This window comes from Maniola hyperantus, chromosome 3 (genome assembly GCF_902806685.2).
Source record: "Maniola hyperantus chromosome 3, iAphHyp1.2, whole genome shotgun sequence".
NCBI lineage: Eukaryota > Metazoa > Arthropoda > Insecta > Lepidoptera > Nymphalidae > Maniola > Maniola hyperantus.
In genome coordinates, this window is record NC_048538.1 from 12172771 (window position 1) to 12192706 (window position 19936).

General features: G+C 37.5%; 1 protein-coding gene across 2 annotated transcripts; it reads left to right on the forward strand.

Moving 5' to 3' along the window:
- The first annotated feature begins 316 nt into the window (after positions 1-316).
- Tbc1d8-9 (TBC1 domain family member 8/9) lies at positions 317-18631 on the forward strand. 2 transcript variants are annotated; one of them, XM_034984838.2, is made up of 19 exons: positions 317-546; positions 662-828; positions 1587-1754; positions 2508-2604; positions 2723-2986; positions 4373-4637; positions 5787-5989; positions 6989-7121; positions 7532-7811; positions 8476-8669; positions 9719-9913; positions 10629-10778; positions 11485-11673; positions 12352-12531; positions 13137-13345; positions 13986-14095; positions 14798-14995; positions 15416-15522; positions 15951-18631. In XM_034984838.2, exons 1-19 carry the CDS (start codon positions 503-505, stop codon positions 16179-16181), a joined length of 3384 nt encoding a protein of 1127 aa, XP_034840729.1. In that variant the 5' UTR covers positions 317-502; the 3' UTR covers positions 16182-18631. The 2 variants fall into 2 exon arrangements, with proteins under 2 accessions (XP_034840729.1, XP_034840730.1); XM_034984839.2 differs by having other exon boundaries at positions 7001-7121.
- The last annotated feature ends 1305 nt before the right edge of the window (positions 18632-19936 follow it).

Below are 19936 nucleotides of genomic sequence, written 5' to 3' on the forward strand. Positions count from 1 at the left end.
AATACTAATACCACGAATCTAATAACACACCACCACCCCTATTATTCTATCTACGCCACCACCACATTTACGACAGCGTGACTCTTCACAGGTTGGCAGCGTTAAAATCCGATTTTTACCACGCGCCAAAAAATCCTTGTCGCACTGTATAGTCTGGCTATTATACTCATTGGACTTATTGATTATACTAAGATATAACGATTACCTATAGATCTTTACCTATCCGAAAGTGATAAATGAAAAACAATACTAACTCTATGGTTATATGGTATAGGAGAGCAAATGTCACTGTCAGTCTTTTGTCAAGTCGTCAAAAACTTGGTCAAAAAAAAAACGTCAAAAACAACCCAAATCTGCGAAGTGCGACTGCTCACTGCTTTGAAAATCTACTAATCCCGATGTTAATTTAGTTTTTCATTTAATTCCGTGATGATAAAACGTGATTAAATAGGCTAGCTGTTCGTAGCTATGTTACGTATTCATCTATTTGTGAACATTTAAAATGTGGGTGAAACCTCAAGAAGTATTTCTGAAGACCCCTTTGTGGTAAACCAAAACTGTTTTATTACGCTTATCTCTGCATTGTGATTGCATTTTATTATTTCAAATTTCAATGATATAATATTATGGTCTAACAACTAACGAATAGTAATTTTAATAGGGATAGTGATGAAACGACGTTGTATTTCGTTCTTCAAAGAAGGAAAGGACATGGCAAATCGAAAGGTCTTTCCTCGTTGCTAGTGGGTACATTGGATAGTGTTCGCGACACCAAGCCAGCGCCTTTCAGAATTCTGCACCAAACACCAAATTCTGAAATATATTATGGTATGGAATCTACTTTAAAATTTGTATCTAGCATATATTATTTTATTTTATGTTACAATAATATAATGTTTCTCCTATCTCTCGACATGTCAAAGCTAAATAAATACACAAGTTGATACACTAGCACATATTTGTGTCAGGTTACATACACATACACCTATACATTTTCTACCCAAGCAAATAATCTACAAGGCGTGCAGCTTAGTTTAAGTATAGTGTTATTTTTTGGTACATTTAAAATCAAGCATACCTACTTAAATTTCCAGCTGTTTTTACACAAAGCAACTTGCAATTAGTGAGTCATCTCACTTCTGTAACCTTTTAACAAGTTTAAGTAAGCTAACAATTGCATTTTGCGACCTAACGCTAATAACATGAATGTTATTGATAACAATGAACTTCACATCAAATGATTTACAATTGATTACTTACCATTTCATGCAGTTACTAAAATTGTTCATAAATGCAGTATTTTTATGGTTCCATACTTCAAAAGGAAAAAAGCAACCCTTATAGAATCACTTTGTTGTATGTCTGTCTGACTGTAGATCTGTCTGTCTGTCTATATGTATAGTCTCTTTGGTAAATCAAAAGGATTTGTGATTTTCAAAAACCCTAATCCATGCGGATGTATTTGCAGCAATCAGCTAATTTTAGAATAATTATCTTCAGTATTTTTTCATTTTAATAAAACATTTTTTGTTCATTGCTATTCTTTAATATGTACTTAAATAATAGTTGATTTACTTTCTATATAGTAATATCAACTGCTTTAACTGAGCAAGAGATCCGTCAAGACTGGCAATGGCTATTTGATAATGTGAGTCCAACGTTACACTCTTTTGACACTGAGGAGGAGATTACAGAGTTTGTTTGCTGTAAAATAAATTCTATAATTGCTACTGAACAAGAAACTTTAACTGAGGGTATGTATTAAAAGATCTTATTTCAAGAACAGACATTATTTTATCAACATTGATTTAAAAATTCAATACTGTCCCCTCTGTGGCTTTTCAATTCTATGTGACATTGGCGAAGTGCATTGTGCTCAGCACACATCTGAGTGCCACAAAACAAAATAAGAAGATGAAAAAATTCAATTTTGATAAAAAAACTGTTACAGATACCAACTTCAGCTAGAACCGTTGTCTTTTTGCATTAGCTAACATTCTTGATCATTACATTGTAATTTCAAAAAGTAGTTTGAAGATCTATGAATAAAAATTTAGCCTGAACAATAAAGATACAAAAAAATCTTAGAATAGAATAGATATGTTTTTTATTCATGTAAACTTTTTACAAGTGCTTATGAATAGTCAGGTAGTCTTAATTTACCACTGGTTCGGAATGCCGTCCCTATTCTAGTTCTTGTTTATTCCACCAATCAATTACATCAAGTACATGTTACCAAAACCATTTAGGCAGATATTGTGGCTAATTCCGTTATACACAATCTCTAAACTAAACTAAATGGGCATGTCTATTGCTTTCCTTTTCATAATGTTGCTTGCGGAAAAGGATAGCACCAGATTTACACCTGTTCATTTAGTTAAGAGATTGTGTACAAGAGAATCAGCCCATTATTTTACTTAATCCTCTAATGAGGATTGTTAATAGCAAATCATGTCATACTTTCATCTATACCTGGTGGAATTCTATATAATATATTGTATTTTCAGATGAAGATACGATCACATATAAAAATGTTGACTATGAGTTTCATCAAAGATTTTCAATGCCAAAAGATGAAAAGTTGGTGTGTTATTACTCATGCAGGTCAGTATGCCAAAGAAAACAGTTTTTTTTAAATTTAAGAGAGATGTTTCCAAGAGTACTAATTTTTTGTAGTGTTTAAACCTTTTCTTCTATGTTCTTATTTCATTGTTTGTTACAGTTACTGGAAAGGCAAAATGCCTCGTCAAGGGTGGATGTACCTCTCCGTCCACTATATGTGTTTCTACTCGTACATATTTGGGCGAAAAACCGCCATAAAAATCCGATGGGCAGATGTCACCGAGCTAGCTAAAACTAACAGCCTTTTATTCCCAGATTCGATTAAAGTTGTGACAAGGGACGGAGAACATTACTTTACTATGTTTCTGAAGAAAAATGAGACCTTTGCCCTGATGCAACAGCTTGCCAATATTGCAATGAAAGAGTATGTATTGTTTTGTCACACTGATTAATAGATAAAATCTCCAGAAAACAATATGCAGACATGCCCACCGCCCAGCTTAACTAATTTAGTCTAAATTTGGAACGAAGATAGCTTGCATCCTAGAGATGATCATAGGCTACTTTTTCCCCGGAAAATCAAGGAGCTCCCGCAGGATATCCAAAAATCCTAAGCCCACATGTACGAACTTACAGATATCATCTAGTATGTACGACTCTGTCGCATTGCGACCGGCCATGTCTACATAGTTGGTTTGCATCTTTAGAATTCTACCTAAGAATACTACAATACAGCCAATTATTACTATGATTGCATCAAATATCGAATAACTGTGTGGGCTTGAACATTTAAATTTTCTAAACATTCAGCTATGGAGATCCATTATATATATTATAGGTATCGAAGAATATACTAACTTCAAATATATATTATGGCAGAAAATTTATAGAATAGACCTCTTACGCACAGACGCTTTTTTTCTTAACGCGCTAAAAAAGCGTTAACAGATGAATAGATTTAATCACTCGTCAGCATTTCATTAGTGGCATGCTAGATGTATCAGCTATGTGCGTTGATAGATCAGACCTTTTCCTTTTCTTTAATTTAATTTACCATTGCTTCGATTCATTCGCGAATAAAGCATACATATTTCGTTCGCGCATCAAAAAAGCTCTCGAGCAAACATGGTCTTATACGTCTCCTTTGTTTAGTTTAGTTTGTCTATAAAACTAATGAGTTCAGATAGATAAGGTATCATTAAACAATTATTACAATAAATAAATAATCGTTCAATTTGTTTTCCTTTAGGCATTATCCACACTCCATACGAATATAATAAATGAGTGTGTCTTTAGCAAGGCCCATTTCTTCAACTGATTTTGACGAAGGTACAGAGATAGCTTGCATCCCGGGGAAGTCCATAGACCACTTTGCTCCCGAAACCCAAAGAATTCCCAGAATTCCCACGGGATTTTGAAAATCTCGTCCTGACCTTTCGTCCGTCGTCTTGACCTTTGCGTCAACATTAGTTAAACGGATTCGGCCCATCCCTTCAACTGATTTTGACAAAGGTATAGAGATAGCTTGCATCCCGGGGAAGTCCATAGACCACTTTTTGCTTCCCAAAACCAAAGAATTCGCAGGGGATTTTGAGAATCTCGTCCATTTAACAATGTTGACCTTTGCGTCAACATTACATAGACTACTTTTTATCGCGGAAAAACATAGAGTTCCCCACGGGATTTTTAAAAACCTCAATCCACGCGGACGAAATCGTCGGCATCATCGAGTAATTTATAAAACGACAACTTTTGTAATGACTAAGTTATTTTAAAAAATTACAGAAGTCATAATTTTCTTCTATTGAAGGTTAATCGACGACAAATCTGGCACATTCAACATCGATAAGGACTTATTAACTAAACTCAGCAAGAATGTGCCAAAGAAACCATCTTTTCTCAAAAGGGATTTGGACGCTAGGAAGCAATCGAACTTGTACACGCTCAGATTTCGATTGCCGCATACTGAAAAACTAGATGGTACTGAGGAATGCACCTTGTGGACGCCGTATAATAAGAAACATAACTGGGGAAGACTGTACTTGTCACAGAATTTCATCTGTTTTGATAGTAGGGTATGTATCTATTGATGATATTGATAACTAATTGTTTTTTAATTACTGCGTTATACTTACTTAAGTTTCTTAACCATTTTACCAAGTTCAATATTATAAATGCAGAATGTATTTGTTTGTTGGTTTGTCCTTCAATCACGCCGCAACGGAGCAACGGATCGACGTGATTTTTTAGATGGGAGAGTGATATCGGCTACTTTATATCACGGAAAATCAGAGAGTTCCCATGGGGTTTTAAAAGCTAAATCCATGCGGACGAAGTCTTGGGCATCAGCTAGTCTTTTATATATAAAAGGACAAACTGGCTGACTGACATATCAACATACAGCTCAAACTGCTGGGGCTTGAGAGCAGTTGCTAAGGAAAGGATAATTGATGCTCAGCTAGTATCCATGTCATAAAAGATCCCTTAAAAATTTTAAGAGATTAAACATAAATGTAGAAGAAACCGGCTTTACTCAAGGATGGGTTCGAAACTAGTCGGGCTAGCGTCGACTAAATACGTGAGTAAAGCCGGTCTCTTTTACATTTCTTCCGACTACATTTATAATGGAAGTCACTCACGATTTACGTTTAAACGCTAAAATTAAACATACATATTAGTAAGTAGCAAGGCAGATGGCTAAAGAATGATAGCAAAATATTTTCTGGAGTAAAATATTGTTACACATTACATAAATATGAAGTGAATGCAACAAAGTATTTTCTATAATTTTGTTAAAAGTTTTACCTCACATTTGTTATCAAATATCAATGTAAGTCATACCTATTCATTTATTTTTCTGTTATCAATAATATGTGCACAACGGTGACTCATGCTAGTCATATTATATTCTATAGCAGATCGCATATATTCTAGGTTTGCTATTATAATATAAACTTACATCTTTGTTTTTATTTATGGACCATTTTTTTACGAATCTATTATTCGTCCTAAGGTCCTTTAAGAAATCTATGTTCTTATTTGATTAGTTAATTGTTTGGTTGATGGTTAACTCCCACTGAGTTTTTGTCTTTGTAATTTGTAGGAGATTACGTAACAGAGAAAACCCTATACTAACTTCTTCCGTGGATAGAGTATAGTAGCGACACGTTACATGTGACAGTAGTAGTTAGATACGTAATTATTTACTCCGAAACTCTTTATAGGTTCCAAATTTAGTCCGTCTAACAATACCGCTCCGCAATGTGTATCAAGTGGAACGCGCGGATTCGGGAGGCACGGGCAGTTCGGGGGACTCCGGTAGCATCCTCATCACCACCGCCCATCATACAAGCTTTCTGTTCGGGAATATTTCCGACCGGGACTTCCTTTGTTACAAGATATCCGAACTGCTAGCTAAATTACCCAAGTAAGCAAAGTTTGAATTTTTTGGGTATTACAACTCCTTGGCTCCAGTACACATTAGGTCAATGCATTCGACGAGTCGGCCAAAGTGTACTGTTTCCGAATTGCGCCCACAAAAAGTGGGCAAGTTGACCGGCGATAGCTCTACAGTTCTACACGTTGCAAATAATGACAAGCAGCGCTTTAGGCCACGTGTTGTCTGAAATTGTCTCTCAGAATTTTTTGTCGGGCGCCGGAGGGCATTTAGTCATACATTTTGTACTAAACCTCGCAGACATACTGTAAACTGTCAAATTTTGGCTATATTGGACGTGCGCTTCTGATGTTCGCGTAGTGAATGCGGCAGAAAGTTTTCAGACGGGCAACTTCTGATACTTAATATGCCTTACTTTCGTCGAGTGCATTGTGTTGGGCCGATGTGTACTAGGCTTTTTGGAATTTCAATTAAAAAACAGCAAGATTTAAAGTTTAGAAAAATTCAAAAATTTGTATTTATGTTTTCTCAGTTGAAAGAAGTTGTTAAATAACGTAATGTGTGAATTGTGCATGATTGGTATGTTATACTTAATACAGTATACTGAAATCTGCATGGTAAAATATTATACTGATTAACCTAGGCTGACCACATCGAATGAGACTAAAACATTTTTATATATTTTTAGGATATATTTTGACGGCCACAAGCGGTTGTTCGGTGGTAAAAAATATCCAGCCACAAGTTTTTTTTATTAGCTTTAAAAATTTAATTTAATTAAACCAAACGACCGTTTTCGGCTGTCCAGGCATTTTGAATTTTTCATGGTTATTTTCATTAATAAACATAAAGGTGTGAAATTATTATTTTTTCTAATTATTATTCTTTTCAGTAGAATTTCGTCTTTGCCTGCCTACGACTAACAGACTTCAACTAACGTTCATCGGATGTTACTGGCTACTAACGCTTCTGGGTCTAGCATAATCTGTTGTTTTAAACGCGTGTTCTAATAGTTTTCTTGACCTGCAGTGATGTGTACAGGGAGAAGTCTTCGAAAGCACTGAACCGGTCGGAGGAAGGGGAGTGGGCGCCGCAACCGCCCCTTATGACCTTGTTCAAAACGCACCAAACGTCGTCCATTAGGCAGATACAACAGAAGAAGGTGAATTTCTCTCTAAAACTCTCGAACTCCTTAATTCAATGGACTGCTTCGAGGGATCCGTACGTCAGAATGAAAAACGGAACGTTTATATAGGATTGCTTGTGTGTCTTTCTACCTGTCTGTCCGTCTGTCACAGCCTACTCACTCCGAATCTACTGCATTTTGTTGAGATTTGGTACAGATATGAATTTCTGTGATCTAAACACAGACGTGATAAATAAATAAATTTTGAACATAGGGGCCACTTTTGGAAGGCAATTAAAAAATAAAAAGGGTCCGTCCTTCTCCACGCGAGTTGAGTTTTAATTGCGATGAATTAGTAGCCAATAAACTTTTTACAAAATTTTATTTAAAAAACTGAAGCTACAAAATTAAATTAATTTGTCCTTGTTAAATTCATTTATTTTTAGGAAAAACAATGGGAAGACCACATGGCAGAAGTGGGTCGAGGAGTAAGCATGTATCGTACAACTGAAGGAAGCGAGCTAGTCGTCAACGGTATCCCCGAGTCCCTTCGAGGGGAACTGTGGAGCGTCTTCTCAGGGTCTATACTGCAAAAGGCCCAAAGCAAAGGGCTGTACGAGAAGTTGGTGAATGACGCGTTGTCTTCCAAGAATACCGCGAATGACGAAATTGAGAGGGACCTGCATCGATCGCTGCCAGAGCATCCAGCTTTTCAAAATGATGTTGGTATGTGCAGTTTATGTTATTATTTCTCAAGGTTTCGTAATTAAAGTCCAGTTCTAATCAGGGCCAGTGAACAAGTAAGATCACGCTCTTTTGTCATTTATATTATAATCTTCAATCGTGTAATATGCTTTTTTCAGGAGCATACTTTTATTAGATTTTGTATATTTTTATATTACTAGCTTATTCCCGCGACTTCGTCCGCGTGGACTACACAAATTTCAAACCCCTATTTCACCCCATTAGGGGTTGAATTTTCAAAAATCCTTTCTAAGCAGATGCCTACGTCATAATAGCTCACTGCATGCCAAATTTCAGACTGATCCGTCCAGTAGTTTGAGCTGTGCGTTGATAGATCAGACAATCAGTCAGTCAGTCAGTCACCTTTTCATTTTACAATTTTAGACTTACTAGATGATGCCCGCGACTTCGTCTGCGTGGATTTAGGTTTTTAAAAATCCCGTGGGAACTATTTGATTTTCCGGGATAAAAAGTAGCCTATGTCCTTTCCCGGAGCGCAAGCTATCTCTGTACCGAATTTCGTCGAACGGATGGGCCGTGAAAAGCTAGCAGACAGACAGACACATTTTCGCATTTATAAATTTCGTTTTAAATTAGTATGGATTTAGATAAATATCTTATTAGAAAATATCCTCTTTCTTTCTAGGTATATCAGCTTTACGTCGTGTCCTGTGCGCATACGCAATAAAGAACCCCACGATCGGTTACTGCCAAGCGATGAACATAGTTGCCTCCGTGTTGCTCATATACTGTCCCGAGGAACAGGCCTTCTGGTTGTTAGCGACCATCTGCGAAACGTTACTCCCGGATTACTATAACACCAGGGTCGTCGGTGCTTTGGTAAGACTAAAGGTCATAGCTCATTTGAGCCACCCGGCACCCGACTTGTGGCCCGAGCGAGCGAGGCGATCCGCGGACACTACGGAGTTGATATGATACATAGAAGTCCATATAAAGAATACGAACCGCACGAGGCGAGGCGGTGTAAGTCGGGTGCCAGGTGCCTCTAATGAACCATAACCTTAAGACCAAAATACTTTGACTTTGTTCAGACTTACAACACTGTTAAAATGTGACAACATTATATCGCTGGCATGAGTCTGTCTCGCTTTATCTGAAACTTAAGTCTGAGCAAAGCCAAAGTAAAAGTACGCTCTATACAAAGTACGCTTAAGAAAATGGTTTTAAAACTCTTCTTTAGTAAAAGACATGGAAATGCATTGCTGAGATCCAATATTTTTCCAAAAAAACGCAACGTTCATTGACCTCTAGCGTCAGTCAGATGTTTTATTTGCAATATATCGTAAACTTTTACAAAATTATAGGATTGTTTATATATATTTTTTTCGCGTTTTTTTTGTGGTATCTTTTCAGTACTGTCACCTGTCTTCGTTTTGCCAGCGTTCTGGTTACACCCTGTGTTCAATCCCCATCGTTTAGTTTAGTATTATGTCGTTTAGTTTTAGTTTAGCTTAGTTTATATGTACAAAGATTCGTAATTTAGCGGCAGATCGACATAATAAATCGGTATCGTTAGAACTTTGAAAGGTTTTGGGTAGATTGAAAAATATATAACCAGTGAGGGTGGATGCCTGCCGCTCACTGACAGAGTCGCTCTCAAGTGACGGATAGCGCATGTCGTTCGCGCGTCCACGCCCTAAATCCACCACCCTGGGGCCACCATATAGTGATGCAGTGTCCGACCCAAGAAGAGATCACGACGACGTCTGGTGATTCGGTTTGTATTTTCTCCTCACTGGTGTCGCGACATACTTTCTAGAAATCATAAAGTCCAGCTCTTTAAATCAAGCAGCGATTCGAACCCCCTACCCCAACCGAGCTGGCCGGAGTGAACACCCTGTATAAACAATTTACTATCCAACCCCCAGGTGGACCAGGGAGTTTTGGACGAATTAACTAAAGCGCACTTGCCGGAACTACATGCAAAGTTGGACGAGCTTGGCATGATGAAAATGATCTCACTGTCATGGTTCCTCACCCTCTTCATAAGTGTGATGCCATACGAGTGCGCTGTCAATGTGATGGACTGCTTCTTTTATGATGGCGCGAAAGTTATTTTTCAGGTAAATACTATTTCATTTTTAGGGTTCCGTACCTCAAAAGGAAAAACGGAACCCTTATAGGATCACTTTGTTGTCTGTCTGTCTGTCTCCCTGTCTGTCTGCCTGTCGGTTTGTCAAGAAACCTACCTACAGGGTACTTCCCGTTGACCTAGAACCATGAAATTTGGCAGGGTGGTAGGAAATAGGAAAAATCTGAAAACTGTGAATTTGTGGTTATATCACACAAAAAAAAATTGTGGTCATGAACTAATAATTAGTATTTTCAATTTTCGAAGTAAGATAATTAATTATATCAAGTTGGGTATCATATGAAAGGTCTTCACCTGTGCATTCTAAAACAGATTTTTATTCATTTTTATGCATCATAGTTTTTGAGTTATCGTGCAAAATGTCGAAAAAATAAGACTGTAGTACGGAACCCTCGTTGCGCGAGCCTGACTGGCACTTGGCCGGGTTTTTTATGTAAGTAAATTATTCCAGACTAGCTGATGCCCGTGACTTCGTTCCTGATTTAGTTCTTGGAAAATCCGTGGGAACTCTTCGATTTTTGACAAAACGTCATATGGGTATGAGTGACAGAGACAACGCTCTACTCCGAAATGTCATTCTAAAGGCCGATGTACATTACTTTCGGCCGCGTACTGGATTCTTTGACGATTCCAAAGCAAAAAAATTATTTGAATTTAAAATATTTTTATTTGTATTTGGTGCGTAGGTGACGCTGACAATATTAGACATAAACAGGGATATGTTACTGAACTGCGAGGAAGACGGTCAAGCGATGCAAGTGTTGAACGAATACCTGGCAGGCATTTACAACGACGAGGCCATGGCGCTGTCCACTGAACCCAGGACTGCGGAAAAGGTAAGGAGTAAGGACATTATTTTAGACCGTGTTTCATTGTGTAGATGCATTTGACGATTAAAAACTACTTTTAAAAACTTATTTGAACAAAAAATATTTGAATTTCTACTGACTTAGGTATTGTATATGCACAACAACCGGCCAAGTGCGAGTCATACTTGCGCACCAATGGTTCCGTACAGCCGTATTTTTTCTGCTCTAAGACCTACCTGCCTGCCAAATTTCATGATTCTAAGTCAACGGGAAGTATCCTGTAGGTTTAGCGTTTTAGGTAAGTCAAAGCGTCACACTGCAGCAAATCCGCTGAGACCAAGGCGTCGTCGTGGCACGAATGTGGACGTCCAAAATGTACTCTTAACACTTAAGGCGGTTACGCACTCATCCGATCCGACTCCGTGAAAATACGTTCCGAACTATTTGTATAGTAGTTTATGACAGATGACGTAGATATTTATTATATCCGTATTTTCACGGATTCGGATCGGCTCTAAGAGCGATCACACACTCAACCGCCCTAAGTGTTAAGAGTACATTTTTACGCCCGCATTCGTGCCACGACGCCTTGGGCTCAGCTGATTTGACGCATTGTGTCGTTTTGACTATTCGCCAATGTGTTTCGAGCCTTAATATTTTACAAACTGGCCCATTTCCAGTGTCAAAAACATCAAATCAACGGAGATCCATAACCAAATGATTTTCGTTGCAGACGATAAAAATCCAAGACCTAGTATACCAATCATACCGTTCATACGGCGCTGCGGTCAGTAGCGAATGTATTGAGCACTTACGACTGAAACATCGACTTCGAGTCGTACGACAGTTGGAGGACAGTCTCGAGAAGAATACTCTGCGGGCGTTGCAACAGGACAAACTTCTCAATGCTAACGAATTGCAGGTAATTAATTAATAATTTTAATGTATATGACCGGGTACATACCGGGTACAAATATGTCGTTAAACCACGAAATAAGCTTAAAATCATTAATTAATTAATTTATTGCAGGCTTGGTAATCAAAACACTACAAAGTTTATTAAAAATGCTCTCGTTTTTGCTAGTTTTCCTTGTTTTGTAAACTTTTCAACGGTTTTACGATCCTTTTAATGATTTCGCGAAACTATTGTGAAAAATAATATTGTGGTCCACATATTTTGGAGTAATATTGTCATTTTTATGTCCATGGGTCTTTTTCCTGATTTAAGAACTAGCCCAATCGTAATTGTTGTTTATATTGTTGAATTTTGGGTCAAGTGATTCTCGAAAAGCTTTTCTGGGCTAAGCGAGTGTCATGCAAGCGCCTAAAAGCGAAAAAGCGTATCATGCGACTTCGGACAGTTCGCCTCTATCTCCCTGGGCCAAAAGGAACTATATTAACTATACCATGCCATAATATATATATTATTTACTAGCAAGTGATATGTCTGATGTCGCTCATGAATGTCTCAACTTACTGTGTTGCTTGCTTACAAGGTATTTTGTTTATCCACCCCCTAAATAGTTCCAAATCTTCAAAGTCTTGAAACACAGCAGGTGGAAGCTACTGATGTGTTTACTTTTGTACTTTTATACCCAAGGAACTATTAAGCGTAATTCGTGAGGAACTATTCTGGGCTAAGCGCGTGCCGTGCGAGCGACTGGAAGCGCCTTACGAAGCGTATCGACTCGACTACGGCCAGTTCAAGACTTTGTTCTCGGCTTTATCGCCCTGGGCCAAAGGGGACTACGCTGATGCTATCACTACTAGGATGTTTAAGGTTTGTTTAACTTACACTAACACTTATAATATTATGGGTAGTGTTTTAAAAATAATGTTTGAATTTTCAATTGTATGGAGATAAAATCAAAAACTTGCACATTAGTTATAATTTTATTGGAATCACAAGAGATCGTTAATTAATCATATTACATTTTCTTAAAGGATAACAACTCTTAATAAATTAAAACTAAGGAACTAAAGGTTGCAAAAGAATTTTGTATGAAAACATATTTAATATGTTGCTAAAAAATTCAGAAACAATTTGCCTTGACCTGTACCATTACTTCATATATCTATTAATGCAATCTCAATTACAGTACGCGGCAGAAAATAATGTACATCGACCTTAGAAAGGGATTTTGTTGAGTTACATATTTGAATTTTTGAATTTCATCGTCTCTGTCGTTGAGACCGATAAAACGTCACATAGGTATAAGTGACAGAGACAACGCTCTACAAAGTCGAAATCTTTCGTCGATGTGTAGCTTATCATTATTTTCTGCCGCGAACCATTCCTAAATTCATGGGTCTCTTATCGAACCATTGTAAATTACCGCGGTAAAAAAAAATTACAGCAAAAATCCATTGAAAAACTTTTTTTAGCTAATGGATCACGATGATGATGGACTAGTCAGCGCTCGTGGATTGAGTGTCGCAGTTGGACTGAGTACTAAAGCGGATGCTCAGCGACGACTCAGAGCGTTATACTGTGCGCATGCGCCGCCACTACTATCGGAACTAGAACTTCGGCCCACACACTTCACCGAGACTGGCGAGGAACTAGCCACAGACGCCATTTCCTTCTTTGACAGGTGAGACAAACGTTGTAGGATTGAGCGTAGAAGCTGAGCATTAGAGCGGATGCGCTGCGACGATTAGAGCATTATACTGTGCGCATGCGCCGCCACTACTATCGCCACTAGAACTTCGGCCCACACACTTCACTGAGACTGGCGAGGAACTGGCCACAGATGCTATTTGTTTCTTTGACAGGTGAGTCAAACGGTAAGCATTAGAGTAAATGCTAAGTTTTCCTTGTTACAATACCTAACCGTTACGAATTTTGAAAAGGCTCTTTATCGCATCTCAAAACCTTTTAAATCTTGGTAAGTACAGACCGTTAATTATAACTTGTCCCCTGCCGTCATGTTGGCACCATTGCCATATTTGCTTTATTCCTTAGAACTTAGGGTTTATTATTGTGTGATTTCCAATAGTGCCAACATGACGCCAGGGGACAAGTTATCGTGATATTCGTGTCCATATTCATGTCTCGTTCCGATATATATTTATGCAATCACACAAAACATTAGGTGATGATGCAGCCTCCGCGCCTGCCTAAAGAGGCCTATTCACTTTTCTTTTGAAGATAGATAGATTCTTTGATAGCTAGCGGTGAAAACGGAAGCAGGAATGGAGATATGACATTAGACAATATTTTGTTGATTACAGTATAGAGAATCCGCCCACACCTGAGCCAACTCTGCAGCGGTCGATAAGCGAGGTGTGCGGGGATGGGGGTCCAATGGACAAATCCTCTGACAGCGCGTACAGTCAAAGTGGTAAGTTATACCTCAGCCTAAATACATACAGTGTGAAAACTGCCAGTATTTGTGAACAAGCCAGCAGGCTCTAAGCGAGGTTTAGATTATTAGCAACAAAACTTGCATAAGTTGACTTCCGCAAGATATTTCTACCGTGTAAAGAATCACGTCAAGCTCACTTCCGCAAGTTTTGTAAATTGCTGGACTTGCCGCAAGTCACAAATGTATGTACATGTACAATATTGCTCGTAGTGTAAACATATCTGCAAGTACTTGCGGAATAACTTGCAAGAAGTTCTTGCTAGTCTAAACCTCGCTTTACAGTCCTAGCACCTACATATCCACTATAAAGAAAAATAATACGGTATTTTACACCAAGCAAGAAAAATCTACAAACGTTAAAACAAGATATGTAGTACAATAAGCAATCGAAAAATATTCATTTCAGTTTATAAAATTATATAATGAATTTTATATTTATAATTCATTCAATCAAAAATTTCACTTTTTATCTGTTCTACAAATATCCATAACGCATGATCCCGTAGCCGCAATGTGCATTCCGACTGACGTCACATGGATTGAAATTGTTAATGTATTTCACTAAGAAAACACCGTAGTTTACCAATCTGTGTGACGTCATGACAGCTCTTGAACCTAAAAAGATGGCGGGTAGCGTTTTCGCGGCGAAATGTAAAATGCATTTTTTTTTTCACTTAGAATCCTGGCAACCGGCAGACTGTGTCCGCGCCTGTGCGTTAGCTGGTCTCCCCTCCCCAGCGGCTTCTACTCCTGGGACCCCCCCTCCCCCGCGGTCCGCACCGCCGTTACCGCGACCGCACTTTTTGCGGTTATTAGCCGCACTACACGATTTAACGCAACACTCCACGCCGCTGTATGAAGCTGTTGCGAGAGCAGGTATGTCAAATTCATAGTTCCTACTATACTCTATCCGCGGAAAGATGTTAGTACAGCGCTCTCTGATGCGTAATCCCATACAAATGATAGAGACAAAAATCTCAGTGGACCATTACCATTTTGATACACCAACCAATGCCAGAAGACTCATTGGTGACGAAGCCCTGGTCAATTCTGAGCTTCAAAGTTTGGAACATCGGCGCAATGTTATCGGCGCAGTCTATTGGTATTCTACAAAATATATATTGGAGATGAAAAATAATATGATTGTCGAACCAGAATTAGTTACTAAAATCTCTAGACGGTTCACACTGTTTATTACTTCTCCCTTGAATCGAAAAGGTCGAATTTCCTATTCTGTACCTCCTTCGGCCTCCACACTCGTTGATGATTTTCGTGAATATGACAATAATTTTACAGGTACATTACTTCTACAACTGGGTGAACTAAACCATCGACCTGCATTAGACCGCGAGATTTCTCAAGACAGCCTCTATTTGGCGGCCGCAGCGCAACCTACTTTTGAGGTAACCATCGAAATTCCACATTAATTGAATACCTCTATATTCTATTGACGGAAAGAAGTTAGTATAGCGCTCTCTCTGTTACATAATCCCATACAAATAACAGAGACAAAAATCTCAGCGTTAACCATTTTGAGGCACCAACTAAGCTATGTTTTCGAAGATAAGATAAGATAAGATAAGTTTATTAATTGCAAAATTGTATGTACATAGGGTGAATTGAATTTCGAATATTTTTCGAAAACATGTTTGCGATTAAATAGTTGGGGACTCAAAATAATTAATGCCCACTGAGATTTTCGCCTCTGTCATTTGTATGGGATTACGTAACAAAGAGAGCCCTGTACTAACTTCTTTCCGTGGATATAGTATGTATAACGATTACGATGTACCAGGGACGCAGATTCTATAAGACGTTTTCTAAATTACAGGTGGATCCTAATGGGAATCCAACAGAAATCGACCAAGACGGGAGGCCCCAACCGTCACCTTCAAAAGAAGCTGACCAATCAGACGAGGGCGTATGGTCTATAACTCTAGAACAATTCCTAGCGACTATGCTTACCGAATCCTCGCTAGAGGATTTCTTCAACAAGCAAGTTCCAATATTGCCCTCTTTAGAAGCGCTTCGGCAAAGGGATCGACTGCAGTCAGTTTCATAGTTCGTTAACCTTGGTTTGTTTAGAGATAAGTGATATATTCGTTATACACGGTGAAAATTTAGTGGTTTTAGAGACGTGGCTAAGTTAATTGCCTTAAGCAGTACTATCCATTTCGACCATTTATATTGCCTCTAGTTTTAAAATAATAAAAAATTGAATCGAGAAATTATTGTTTGGAAAAATTATTCGCGAACCAGTAGTAGTACCCCGCTGCGTCGCTTTGTCCTGCTTTATCGCAGTTATCACGTGGCGCTCGCATTCGCCACCTACTACTTGCACTTACCTACGACCTGTAAGTGCGAGCGAAACAGACAGATAACTCGACGACTCAGTTTAAAATGCGTCGAACTATAGTTTCTCACAGATTCGACTTTATTTTTTTAACAAACAAAAAGTGCCTAGTTTTCTAAAATAAACAAGCGTAGTCTATAGTACAGCTTAAGGCCCCTCAATTAATTACATTAATTGAATTAGCCACGGATTTCAAACCACTAAAATCTCACCGTGTATACCTACTGCAAGAAATAAACAATTTTGTTCAGTAGAAATTACAAAGGTTAAAGAGCACTATAAGCTATAGTTTATACCAAGCGAGTAGCTGGACCAAGTAAATATGTTTCATTTAATCGACAATTCACACGAAATTTTTCAATCTACTTCATTTTTAGACGAGTCAATAAACATTAAGATCAATTGGACCAGTTTATTGATTGTAAAACCACAGCGTAAACGCATACAGTGAGTCGACGCCCTTGAATTTTGCGGCTTTACGGCTAAACACCCGAACGGATGATCGACTACTAATACAAGTACGTTAGAAGAGGAGTTCTATACAGTTATTTTTTCCGATTCGATTCGAAGCGCCCCACCGAGCGTACCGCGAATTAAAATATATTCGCGTTGACACATGTTGACAATTGTCTCATCACTAACATTTAGTTCTAAGTACGCTCACATGACGCTCACTGTTGCGCTATCAGCGCCAAAATACCGAAAATCAAGTTGTTTCAAAAATATGTCTGGAATCACAGGTCCAGTGTACGTGTATTAGTAGAGGTCAGTGGTGCTAAGACACTGGAAAAAGGAATGTTATGAAGAACAATGCAATAAATTTTACTCGCCTTCGCATTTACATTACATAATATTTGTTCTATAAATATCTGAATGTATATCGATAATAATATATTTGTATTAATGTAGTAAGTATATGTGCATCATTTATTTTTATATAAGCTTATATTAACTATGTATATTTTTATAGAGAAACCGATTGCATGTCGTAAAATATAAAAATTGTTATTACTGTAAGAACATTGGAATTAATTGAGCTTGCAAGTGCTTTGAAACATATATTTTTCAAAGTTTGTTTTAATAAGTTGATTTAGGACTGATATTTCAATAGCTTAATAGAAAAGACCATAAATTGGATGTTAAGGCAGATTTCATATAAAAAACTGTTCAAAACGTGCAATTTATTATTTCGGTTAACTTATCTAGCGATTGAAAAATCAGTCCATAAACGAATTTAATAATAATATGTATAATGTCTATTTGATTATAAGACCTTCTTCTTCTTCTTTCTTCTTTGGGGCTATACAGGTCCTTACTATCCCTGAATCACTGCGACCGTCTCCGATCTATTGTGTTTGCCTCCAATAGGCTATACCCCAGGGTTATACTGTTGTTTACAAATGCATGACGTCAGAGCACAGATAATCTATCGGCCAAACATGGCCGACAGTGTTTTCACCTGTCTAAGAAAAATATTTTTTTAAATTAAAGTTTTACGGTTTTTAGGGCGCAAAAAAATATAGTGTTAATTTTTTTGATATAATAGGACAAATATTAACCATTTAAGACCAACTTAAAAAAATTGTCAAGTAGCCTATTCACACTTCGCTATCAAATCCTGTGGCCGCCAGATACAGCAGCACCTTCTTGACTGGAATTGAAGTAACATCCTCCGGATAAATGATGTGTCTCCCTAGGTGGACGCTACGTTTGTGCATCAGAGCAGGGCAGAAGCAGATAATGTGCATCGGCGTCTCGGGAGACTCGTGGCACAGTCTGCAGATGTCCGTCTGATGAAGACCTTGCATAGATTGGTAATTTATATGTATATATTTCGATACCAATATTATAATATTATGTAACAATGGTCTAAATTAAATTTGCGTAAGTTTATTTTTGCATAAGTAAATATAATGAATTTATATTTTTAGAATAAGCTTTAGAAATGTTTGGATCATGCTGCTTAACGTTTTTTTTTTTTTTTGTAAATCGAAACAACATTCCACAATGAATTTTTTACATCTTCTTGTTGTTAATATGTTTGTAACATTGAAAATTACAAAAATCAAACCACAGACACAGATATTGGGGCCGATTCTCTCATACACAATCTCTAAACTAAACTAAATTAACAGGTCTAAATCTTGTGCTATCCTATTCCGCAAGCAACATTATGAAAGGGATAGAAATAGATTTAGATGTGCTATTTTAGTTTAGTTTAGAGATTGTGTACAACGGAATTAGCCTAATTGTCTACAAAATTTTAATGAGTTTAATTGGTCAAATGAGAACCATACTACTTACCTTTGTACAGAAAGCATTAGGACGCTAGCGTTACACTACGCGGCAGAAAGTAATGTACATCATGTAAGTATGACATTTCGGCTTCGTAGAGCGTTGTCTCTGTCACTCATACCTATATGACGTTTTGTCGGTCTCAACGACAGAGACAATGCTCTACAAATCTGCTATCTCCTTCTAAAGGTACATTACTTTCTGCCGCGTACTGTAAAGTACTCTTCTTCTCTCTTAAAGTTTCTTTCTGAGGCACTGCGGAACACATTTAGTTACCGACTTAACTTTTTCGAAATAAGTGAGTACTCAACGAGAAATTCATTACGATAAAGTGATTTTATACCCCTAATGAAATATTTTTTGTATCTTATAGAATATTTAAATCATAGCCATATTAGTGTAAGTCTAAATTAGGTGTAATTTTAGTGTTAGTTACTAACCAAATATGTATAACATAAGTTTTTATTTGCACTATATACCTACGAGTAATAATATAAAGATATTTAGAGAAATACAACTTCTTGAGATAAAAAGAATAAAGAGTACAAAAAAAGTTTTGACAATTTTATTCAATTTGCTATAATTAGTGCTCTAGATTTTTACTGTAGCAATTCCGAGTGCGTGCACTTTTCTATGATTTTTCCCCTAAACTACCCAATTTCATAAAAAAACCAGCCAAGTGCGAGTCAGACTCGCGCACTGAGGGTTCCGTACTCAGGTATTTTTTCGACATTTTCGACAAATCAAAATTTATTATACATAAAAATTTGTTTTAGAATATGCAGGTAACCCTTTCGTATGATATAGCACTTGGCATAGTTATCTTACTTTGAAAATTAAAAATACATTTTAATTTTTTTTGTGATGTAACCACAAATTCACGGTTTTCGGAATAATTCTTATGCTTGTGCTATAAGACTTACCTACCTGCCAAATTTCAGGATTCTAAGTCAACGGGAAGTACCCTATAGGTTTTCTTGACAGACACAACGGACAGACAGACAACGAAGTGATCCTATAAGGGTTCCTTTTTTCCTTTTCAGGTACGGAACTCTAAAAAGAAAGATCTTCCATTTCAACACAATTTGACTGTTTTCCTGACTGATGAAATTTCTATTTCCTAGACAAAACTGTATGTACAACTTGTTCAGAATAGAATATTGCGCGTT

Bases quoted from the DNA above. Each gene is read 5' to 3' on its own strand.
- Tbc1d8-9 (XM_034984838.2), top strand. From the start codon at position 503: ATGTGGGTGAAACCTCAAGAAGTATTTCTGAAGACCCCTTTGTG. The intron at 5,990-6,988 runs GTAAGCAAAGTT...CTTGACCTGCAG, and splicing joins CTGCTAGCTAAATTACCCAA to TGATGTGTACAGGGAGAAGT. The intron at 8,670-9,718 runs GTAAGACTAAAG...TCCAACCCCCAG, and splicing joins CCAGGGTCGTCGGTGCTTTG to GTGGACCAGGGAGTTTTGGA.